This window comes from Pyricularia oryzae, chromosome 4 (genome assembly GCF_000002495.2).
Source record: "Pyricularia oryzae 70-15 chromosome 4, whole genome shotgun sequence".
NCBI lineage: Eukaryota > Fungi > Ascomycota > Sordariomycetes > Magnaporthales > Pyriculariaceae > Pyricularia > Pyricularia oryzae.
This window is the reverse complement of record NC_017851.1, coordinates 3841658-3851727: the sequence shown is the minus strand read 5'-3', so window position 1 is coordinate 3851727 and position 10070 is coordinate 3841658. Positions and strand designations below refer to the sequence as shown.

Genomic DNA, 10070 nt, shown 5'->3' with positions numbered 1-10070 from the left:
TTTTTACCTATGTGTCGAGCATGCTCTGCTGTTTTTGTACGGTATTAACTTAAACACAAAGCCCATGCGGCTCGGAGCCCAGCAGCTGGAGATTGTGGCCACATACCAGTAGGGTACCAAGCTCAGGACTAGTTCTAGATCTAGACCTTAATCCCCCTAGACTACCTAATCTGTAGATACAGTTTTGACAATACATCGTCTTCCCGCCACCTTTATTGCAGTACAAAGTTCAAGTGCCACCGCATCATCTACCAGCAGCGTGAACAACGTCAATATATACTTTGTAACAAAGATCATCAATAGACCTGTGTCCAGGGACAACCTTGTAACCACAGCTGTCGATCTGACGCTCTTCTGGGCACTGCATTCGCATGTAATCGGCCTTGAATCGCAACTGCAAAACACTGGCTTCCTCCACCATATCATTGCTTTTCCATGCACCTAGTCTTTGTGGGGCGTAAATGTCCGTCAACCGAGGACCCTTGAAAACTCTGCCGATGGACCCAATTCGAGGTACTTGCGGAGGTAGCTGTTAGCACCTACGACGCGTCTTACCTTGGGAATATACGTATCCGAGCACCTGAGCACTGAGTAGATACCTTGAGTACGGACCTAATACCAGATGAGCGACTAAGGGACGGCTTCTTTGGCGGCCCTTTCCATCTTGAACAACGGCTTTCTGGGCGGAGCAAAATGTCTTGGAGTCTGCAAATATTTTCTGCCCCTTACAGCCCACTTTCAATACCAATATTAATGTTTTGAACTCCATCAACAACGCTTTTCATTTCAGCCTAGTGTGTGATCAGATAGCACATGGCAGCTGAGATGTGTCTCACATCCACAATGCATGCAACCGGCGAGGGTTGCACTTCGTACATATTCAATGCTCATCCAATGCATGGGTGTGCGATCTTTAGATGACGAGTGAGTGCATCCCCGTTGCAAGGCGAGGGAATGCAATGCAAGCTCTAAATTATCTACCCGATGCTGAGATATGGATCGAGACAAAGGGAGGATAAATAAAATAAAACGAATCAACGAAGTAGCTTGTCAATCTTTTGACCACGATAGCTGGGGACTGCCTACCTTAGGTAACGTAGGTAGGTAGGTAGGTAGGTAGGTAGGTAGGTAGGTAGGTAGGTAGGTAGGTAGGTACCTGCTTAGGTACCTCAGGTACTTCTAGAACCTTGACCAAGTGACCTGCATTCCATTGCATTGTCATCCAGATTTTTGCACCTCCACTATCCTAATCGATTATTGCCTGCTAAACCCGCCCGCCCACTGGTCTCAAAACAGCCCACCTAACAGCAGCATCGACTCTACTATACCATAGTAGTCAAGCACCAAGTCCCTGCGAAAACATACGTGCCCGCATCTGAGAACATTGACATAACTATCAGCATGGCGGAAATGGCCGACGTGGGCTCTGTCGATGGCAGGCCCTGCAAAAGATGCAAGGAGAGACCAGCTGTCCAAGAAATTCGGACTGATGCTGTTTGTGGGTGCGCATGCGAATTTAGTTGTTTTTGTTTTGATGATGCTTTTTTTTTGTCACCACGTACAATATAACCAGTCTCATCGCCACTGACTGTCCTCATAACCGAATCTTATGATTTTCCATCGTGAATCTCATACATACCACACAAGCTAACAAAATCACCATAGACCATGTTATTGCTCCTTCATCCAAGTCAAGGCAGCCAAGCGGCTCGAGGTCCTGACCCGCGAGAGCAGGGCCAGCGGCGCCACCAAGCGGGGCAAGGCCGACTACACAGTCGGCTTGTCGTTCGGCCCCTCGTCCGCGGCCATGGTGCAGCTTCTTGACGTGTTTGAAGGGAGGCGCGCCGAGAAGAACCAGCGCCCGCCCACTACAAAGTACACGCCGATAACGACAAAGATCCATGTGGTCCACGTCGACACGGACCTGCCAGCAGCAGGCGCCGCCCTGCCACCCTCGGACCTGCTCCAACGCTGGGCAGAGAGGTATCCAAGGTTTGTGTTCCGCAGCGTGCCCCTGACCGCCGCGATCGGGCTGAGCAGCATCGACTGGGCTGCGCTGCCGACCCTCAAGGAAGGGTGTCGCCCCGAGGAGCAGCTGAGGCACCTGTTCGATAACCTCCCGTCGGCGACGTCGGCCGCGGACCTTACGCGGCTCTTTGTGCGGCACGTCCTCATGGCTGAGGCGGTAAGGGAGGCGTGCTGCGCCCTGCTGCTCGGCAACAGCACCACATCTCTGGCGGCGCTGACGCTCTCCGAGACGGCCAAGGGCAGGGCCTTCTCCCTCCCTTGGCTGATCAATGACGGGGCGCATTCCATAACCGACTACTCGGTCGGGCCAGAAAGAGCAGAGGAAACAGGCTCGCACAAGATGTTGGTGTACTTTCTGGTCCGAGAGCTCTACCGCAATGAGCTTACTACGTACACCGAGCTGGCGGGCATGGACACGAGTCTCATCATCGAGGACACATCCGCTGCCAATCCCATCATCTCGCATAAACATCAGACCATCGACGACGTTATGACGCGCTATTTTCGAGAGGTGGAAGAAAATTTCCCATCGGTCGTAGCGAATGTCGTTCGGACGACGGCAAAGCTATCGAGAGACGAACCAAGTGAGAGATGTGGTCTCTGCGGCGTGGCCATAGACGCCACAGGTAACGAAAGATGGGCAGGGGAGATGGGTGATACTACCGACGGGGAGGCTGAAGCACAGGGAAGCAGCAAGCTATGCCACGGTTGCCAGAGATCTGTCAATGGGTAGTCGAGATATCAAATATACCAAATGAGAAAAAAAAAGGCTTTTGGGTATATTCCTATCCACAGCTGCAGCTTATGATCCGTCTAACCCGAGCTCAACCACCGCTCGACAACACTCGAAAATTACACGATTTAATGCACAGCGCACAAATGCGCTTGTCTAAGGCCAAATATTCATCGGCGCCGCCTCCATCCGTTCTATCCATGATGCGACTTCCAATTACATCGTTATATACCATGATACCGGGGTTACAAAGCCTCGGTAGGCAATATGTGGTCTTCTAACCTCCTCATCAGCTTGTTTGTTTGTTCGGCCAAGCTCAGTGTGAGTATTGTATGTGGGAGAATACGGGCGAGATGTGGCAGAAATCCCTTGTAGATGGCAAAGACACCCTCGGTCTTGACAGTCTTTGCAAAGCAGTCAAGCACGCCGCTGTAAAGGTTTCCACTCTGGTTGTACATGCGAGACATGATGGTGTCTGTGACGATAAATATTGTAAGCATCAGAACACTAGCAACAGGCACAGACTAAGCGCTTGAGGATAAAATGGTGCCCGTTCACAACTCACCTGGCGGGTGCATGACACAGCAGACAACGAAACCGCTAACCGTGCTGCTTGCGAGATGAAGCGCCGGCCCTTCCTCCATGCCCAAATGCTTGACAAGGCGCCTCTTGGCAAAAAAGTATGTCGGGAGCTGCACAGAACTGCCAAAACCGGTCCTGATCATGGCAGCCCCCACTCCTCGGTACATGCCCTTGGCTCCTTCTGCGCCGTATATTTGTCGCATACCATCCAAGGCGTTTTTGTACTCGTGCTGTGTCCCCACCGGCAGAAACGGCGAGTAACTCTGCAATCTTGTCTTGACCAAGAAGAAGGGGCTTCCAGCAGCGGCGCCGATGATACCTGAGGAGGCACCACAGAAAATATTTATGCCCAAGTTCTGCTGGTTCTTATCATTATAGAAGAGGCCCGTCAGGGTCTGGCGCATTGGCTCGTAGAAGCCCAGGCGGCAGCCGTTGAGCAGGATCTGGTAGACATAGGCGCAGCTGATGCCGCGGTAGATGCCGCCCAGGCCTTCGTTTCGGACGATGACGGAGACACCATGGAAGGGGCCGCGGTAGAAGTGAGGCTGGTGTCCCTTGTCTCGGAGCTCGCCCTGCAGCTGCATGCTATTGTGTCGTTGGGATATTCCCTCAGTCTTCTAGGCCCCATGGAACGACGCGACTGGAGGGGGGGGGGGGAGGCAGGGAGCGGAGGCGCTTCACCGTTCCCAATCGAAAGGGGGGATGGGCAAACTAGCGCGGCATCTTACCGAATCTTGACCGTCTCGAAAGGATGTGTGGCAGTCACGGCGCCGCAAGCAGCGATGCCGCCGGCTATAAAGGCTCTGGGCGCATTCAGTCTCAGTTAGTCACAAGCAAGACTCTGTAGAACTTTGCTCAATCTCGCATATTGACTAGGTAGGATGCGCGCAGTCCGTCATACAACATACCCAAGCGTGGTTGACATTGATGGGTAATTTCCTGGCGTGTAGGTTTTTATTTGACTTTTTTTTTTTTTTTTTTTTTTTTTTTTTTTTTAAATGTGATGAGTCTTGAAGTGCTTTTGGAGAAAACGCCAACCCGGAGAGCAAGCTTGAGTTCCGATGACGGCCAAGCCTCAGCTGCTAGTTAAGTTAACAGTACCAGGTTGAGTGAAACGAGGATGCGCCATCCGTCGCAATGTCTCCTGCGCAAGCCCGAGTCAAACAAAAATGAACAAAAAACCGACAATATCCGTCACCGCATCTCTGTCAGGGCAGCAAGGCAGGGGATATCCATTTGACTCGATTCTTTTTCATCCAACAATGCTCGGAGGCTTGTCGCTCGCGTCAGCAACAAAGGGCGCATAGCAGCGGTAATCGGAGCAGCCCGGACAAGGATATGGTTGCCTTGGGTCAGGGCATCATGGAGCCGGGCTTGTTGGATCTACGCCTACAGCCAATCATGAGTTCGAAATTTCAACAGAGTTCCACCCGTCACTCCACGAGGCCGGCCCCGACGGCGGAAGAGCTCATTTCGCAAAAGCCGGTGCTTACTGTCGGATACAACGTCATGCTCCAGTGTCAAAACTCAAAATAGAAGCCATCGATCAACCCACCAACAATTCCCTGCAACACAATTGCGCGCCTCAGAGTAGGCCCTATTGGTTCGAGTAGACAACAAAGTGATGGATGTTGATATACCAACCGTGGGCACTCCTACGAATGGGGGAGCATCGCTCCTTGGGTCTAGTACTGGCGGTACCACTGAGCTCCAACAAATATTGTCTACATTCAAGGCAACCAGGTTATTTCGCCGCAAGGACCTGAGACCAGACAAGCCGTCGCCACATGTACTCTCCCTGGATTTTAATGACCCGGGCGACCTCTGCATGACTTCGGAGAGCGACGAGACTATCCAGCTGTACAATGTTCGGGAAGGTCGACATGACAAAAACCTCGCCAGTAAGAAGTATGGCGTGAAACTGGCTAAGTTCACCCACAGCGGCACGAGTATAATATATGCCAGTACAAAGCAAAACGGTACGTTCGTTATAGCTGCCAGCTCATCGCCCATGTGTGTGCGCACCATGTTACTGATCCCTCCATTCCCACAGATGCCATCCGATATCTTGAAACGTTCGACAATAGCTTCATCAGGTACTTTGAGGGCCACAAAGACGCGGTAACCAACCTCGAAATGCACCCCGGTGGTGACAACTTCCTATCGGCAAGTCGGGATAATACCGTGCGACTCTGGGACATCAGGTCTAAGAACGCTGTTGGCCAGCTGTTTCTCAACACACCCTACCTGCTGGCTTGGGACCCGTCGGGTGAGGTTTTCGCCGTCGGCTCTCCGAGGAGCGGCTCTATCCTGCTCTACGACTACAAAAACTACAACAAAGCTCCTTTTGCAACCTTTGACATTGTCGAGGCCTGCAAAGAGGTGGATCCGTCGCGCCTGCTCCAGGGCTGGACGAAACTGGAGTTCTCCAACGACGGCAAATGCATCCTGCTCGGAACTGACGGCACCGGCCATCTTTTGCTGGACGCATTTGACGGCAAGCTCAAGGCGAACCTGCGCAAACCGGACTCGGGCACCTCGCGTGTGGCCCCGGGTGAGGGCAGCGGGCATGGTGATGTGGAGAGCAGCGGCGACTGCTGCTTCACGCCTGATGGGCGGTTCGTTATGGGAGCAAACAGGGGCCAGAACGTGTCGGTATGGGATGTCAATGGGGCTGTTGGAGAAAACAAGAGGATGGACCCAGCTTTCACGCTCGAGGATAAGAGAGAGGCCGCAGTCTTGGCGTTCAACCCCCGATTCAACTTCTTTGCAACGGCGGACAGGGACTTGATCTTCTGGATGCCAGACCCTTACGTTTGATAATGTAGGAGGAAGCTGGTCAGGGTTTTATTTAAGGTCTTTGTTCTCTTTTTTTTTCCGTTTTTGCCATACGCACAGTAGATACCCAGGGATTCGGCGCTTCATACAAAACTATGATATTGCATGGATAGTTACTCATAGAGGAATCGGATGAGAGCTATGGTTCACTTGAATGAAGAAAATCTATCTAATCTCAGATCAATTGTGTACTGTCATGGAAAGTCTGGAAGGCCGTAGATTTCAGTCGCAGAAGGAAACCAGGAGACAGTTCTCAGTGCGAACACTTTGTGGGTCGGGGTTGACTTGCCTGGTAGGTACTTGGAATTCATCCTCATAACCCCCCGCGGTCGGGCGGTATTCCCCACTACATGCGATTATGCTCTCAAGTCCCAATCAAGCTATCGCAACCGACGTCAGCTTAGAATGTACACAGATACATACACCAGGTGACACGGTTTTTCTGCGCTCTCAGTATCTGTAACTGTTATCCAAGATGCCCATCTTCGCAACAAGCCAGGAATGGCTTCACCACTCGCAACTCCTCCTTGAAGCCCGTCCCGCTACGGTGAGTTTTCATCCTCCAGCGATCAAATTTTGGGAGGGCTTTCACATTGTTTCTACGGCCTGCCCCCCCCCCCCCCAGGGCGAAAAAGAAGTAGATAGAGCTTCGCGCTAACACATTCTCCCCAATCGGCAAAAGACGAGGATAACGACGCGCTACTCGATCCGCAAGGCCGAGCAGAAGCCGCACAAGGACGGCGAGACCCTGCCAGACGCAAAGCCGCCGCGGGCCCGGCTCGTTCTCAAGACCTACGACGATGCCAGCGGCGCCTGCCTCAAATACCGCACCAGTAAGGCCGCCGAGGTCTCGCGCCTGATACAAATGTTGGGCAGCCTGGGGAGGAGACAGGCCGCGCTCCCGCCCAGAGACGATGGGCTGCTCGAGCCTGCGGGTGGCGCGGTGTCGATGCCGATGGAGTCCGAAGCGGCGGTGGGTGCTGCTACGACAACGTCCCAGCAACAACCGACACAACAGCAAGGGGGTGGAGGTGGCGCAAAGGGGAAGAAGAAAAAAGGCAAGCGATGAAAGGGCGGGCTGGCTGGCGAGGGATTGGGGCTTGGATTGACATGCAAGTACATGGGAATATCCTTAGGCTATGCGTTCGTGCAAATGCGGAGCTGAATTGCGCTTTGTTGTTTTCTTTACCATAGCAGTAGCGGCTACCGAGCAACAACAGTCCAGAGAGAAAGCTGTATCTACCTAGGTATTGCCTTAAATATCACAGAATCAGGGTGAACCATAAGGTAACTAACTATCCTAATAAATTGATCCTAACATTATCTTAAAACTTGTACATGACTTGCGTCCCGACAATCAAGTCGGCTTTCCATCCCGTTATCCTTACCATAATCTGTTGATCTCAAAATGAGTTCGAAATGAAAATCCCTCCCAGTGTTCGCTCAAACGCCTCAAACGCCCTCCATGTGAACCGAGCCGGTCCGCCAGTAGTCCAACAGAGAAAGCAACTATGTATCTAAACAGGGCTGGGTGTCTAGTCCTACAAGCGAGTCTAATGCTTGCAGGAGGCAAAAAAAAAAGAAAAAAAAAACCCTCCATATCATGGATGCGTCGGGGGCCTGCCGAGGCCAAAGAAAACTATGGGTATAGAAGCATAGAAAGACAAAGAAAACTTCACATATCAGAACGGCTAAAAGTCGTCATCGAAGGTGAAGTCTCCCGAGTTGCTGTCCTCAGCCTGTGGTGAAGTGCTAGTCTTCTCCTCGACGGGTGCTTTCTTGGTGCTGGCCATGACACCGGCTTTTTGGTACTCGCCAACGCGTTTCTCGAAGAAGTTGGTCTTGCCGCCGAGTGAGATGTTCTCCATAAAATCGAATGGGTTGGTGGCACGGTAGACCTTCTCGTTTCCCAGGGCGACAAGAAGTCTGTCAGCGACAAACTCAATGTACTGCTTCATCAGGTTGGCGTTCATGCCCAGGAGGGCGCAGGGCAACGCCTCCGTAAGAAACTCTTGCTCAATCTTGACAGCATCGACAACAATCTCCTTCACAACCTCCTTGTTGGGCCTGTTGTTCAGGAGCGAGAACAGGAGACAGGCAAAGTCGGTGTGTAGACCCTCATCACGCGAGATGAGCTCGTTGGAGAAAGTCAGACCAGGCATCAGGCCACGCTTCTTGAGCCAGAAGATGGAGGCAAAAGCACCGCTGAAGAAGATACCCTCGACGACAGCGAAAGCGATCAGGCGCGTGGCAAAGGTTGACTTCTTGTCGGTGATCCACCTCAGAGCCCAGTCGGCCTTCTTGCGGATGCAGGGGACTAAGAGAGATTGTTAGCTTGTGAGTTACACTGAGGTATGGGGAGGGAACCTTGAAGGGATGACGTACTAGTGTCAATGGCGTTGAAGAGGTACGTGCGCTGCGCAGTCTCCTTGATGTACGTGTCGATCAGGAGCGAGTAAGTCTCGGAGTGAATGTTCTCCATCATGATCTGGAAGCCGTAGAAGCAACGGGCCTCGGGAATCTGGACTTCGGCGCTGAATCGCTCAACGAGGTTCTCGTTGACGATGCCATCAGAAGCGGCGAAGAATGCAAGGATGTGTGAGATGAAGTACTTTTCATCATCTGTGAGCTTGTTGTTCCAGTCGTGGAGATCCTTGGACAAATCAATCTCTTCGGCCGTCCAGAATGAGGCCTCGGCCTTCTTGTACATCTGCCACACCTATTTTGACGAGCTCCAGTTAGCTGGCATTCAGAGCGACGACACGAGGATGCGCTGGATACTACTCGCCTCATGGTAACGGATTGGAAACAAGACGAAACGCTGAGGGTTCTCTTGAAGAATGGGCTCATCCATCTCAAATGCCTTGATTGTTGGGGCAACGGCGGGCTTCTCGACAGGCTTGACGTCCTTGGCGAGGGGCTTCTCTACCGTCTCCTCGGCAACGGACTCCGTGTGGGGCTGGTTCTCTTTGTCGGCGACGTTGAAGTCAAGCTTCTTTACGGGTGATTCCATCTTGAAAGACTCAATTGCAGAAGCAGCCTGTGTGTGAGGTGATAGTTAGAGACATGTTTTGTGGTATTAGACAAAGACTGAGTAGGATGGTGGCGCGTACCTGCTTGCTCGGAGTCGTCTCAATCATTGTGGTGGTGGGAAGAGAACAACCAATGTTCTCAATGTAGATGACAACGCAGGAATGAGACTTGGATGCGTGAGTATGAAGTCAGAACAGAGAATGCAAAGTTTGGAATTGAAAATGTTTGATCGTGAGTTGGAAGAAGGAAAGGAAGAATGATGAGCTTTGGATGGTTCTTGAGGCCTTCTTATGCCACTTAACGCGTCGCTGGAAGAGCACGAACACTAAAAAATTACAGGGATCAGACGCGTCTTAGCGTGTATATGTGGGTCTCGTTGCGCGAGAAATTGGTTGGAACCCCCTGTTAGTCCACTTTTACACCGCGGGCAAGCTCGTAACTACGAAAGTAACTTTGTACCCCTAGTTGCCATCAGGTTTACTTTTTCTTTCATTCCGCTGCAACACGTCCGCCAGGCAACCAGGCGACGGATGCCACTTTCAGGTCCCGCAGATTGATAATCACGCGAGAGCTCCACTCTTCTCTGCCAGAATTGTTTATCTGATCAAAAAACACGCGTAGCTAGGTAGGTAGCTGATGGTGATTCTAACCTGACAAAGTATTATAAAGCAAACATGTTAGACTACTCGTCAATGTTGGAGACTAAACATGTCATCCTTTGCAAACTACCTATCAAACAATCTGAGAAATACCCGGCGAGCCGGGAAGGTACCTAGGTACCTAGAAAGGTACTCTAGAAGGGATTAAGAGGTAACGGGGGGAATGGAGATACTTCGTAGTATTGTACGTAGTAAGA

The 10070-nt window shown here is 51.7% G+C and overlaps 5 protein-coding genes across 5 annotated transcripts; 3 read left to right on the top strand and 2 right to left on the bottom strand.

Annotated features, from left to right (window-relative positions):
- Positions 1 to 1401: 1401 nt before the first annotated feature.
- MGG_06404 (uncharacterized protein) lies at positions 1402 to 2761 on the top strand (the record flags this gene model as incomplete). Its single annotated transcript, XM_003717117.1, has 2 exons — positions 1402 to 1502; positions 1666 to 2761. The coding sequence occupies 2 exons, from the start codon at positions 1402 to 1404 to the stop codon at positions 2759 to 2761; spliced, it is 1197 nt and encodes a 398-aa protein (XP_003717165.1).
- On the bottom strand, positions 2732 to 4624 carry MGG_06405 (mitochondrial oxaloacetate transporter). The gene is made up of 4 exons (XM_003717116.1): positions 4252 to 4624; positions 4072 to 4146; positions 3327 to 3928; positions 2732 to 3236 (listed from the first exon to the last, which is right to left on the bottom strand). Exons 1-4 carry the CDS (start codon positions 4266 to 4268, stop codon positions 3007 to 3009), a joined length of 924 nt encoding a protein of 307 aa, XP_003717164.1. The 5' UTR covers positions 4269 to 4624; the 3' UTR covers positions 2732 to 3006.
- A 180-nt stretch (positions 4625 to 4804) lies between these two features.
- MGG_06406 (uncharacterized protein) lies at positions 4805 to 6370 on the top strand. Its single transcript, XM_003717115.1, has 2 exons — positions 4805 to 5322; positions 5397 to 6370. Exons 1-2 carry the CDS (start codon positions 4968 to 4970, stop codon positions 6161 to 6163), a joined length of 1122 nt encoding a protein of 373 aa, XP_003717163.1. The 5' UTR covers positions 4805 to 4967; the 3' UTR covers positions 6164 to 6370.
- A 119-nt stretch (positions 6371 to 6489) lies between these two features.
- MGG_06407 (uncharacterized protein) lies at positions 6490 to 7500 on the top strand. Its single transcript, XM_003717114.1, has 2 exons — positions 6490 to 6728; positions 6864 to 7500. Exons 1-2 carry the CDS (start codon positions 6657 to 6659, stop codon positions 7248 to 7250), a joined length of 459 nt encoding a protein of 152 aa, XP_003717162.1. The 5' UTR covers positions 6490 to 6656; the 3' UTR covers positions 7251 to 7500.
- MGG_06408 (ribonucleoside-diphosphate reductase small subunit) lies at positions 7330 to 9504 on the bottom strand. Its single transcript, XM_003717113.1, has 4 exons — positions 9295 to 9504; positions 8970 to 9221; positions 8567 to 8900; positions 7330 to 8498 (listed from the first exon to the last, which is right to left on the bottom strand). Exons 1-4 carry the CDS (start codon positions 9319 to 9321, stop codon positions 7873 to 7875), a joined length of 1239 nt encoding a protein of 412 aa, XP_003717161.1. The 5' UTR covers positions 9322 to 9504; the 3' UTR covers positions 7330 to 7872.
- Positions 9505 to 10070: the final 566 nt, after the last annotated feature.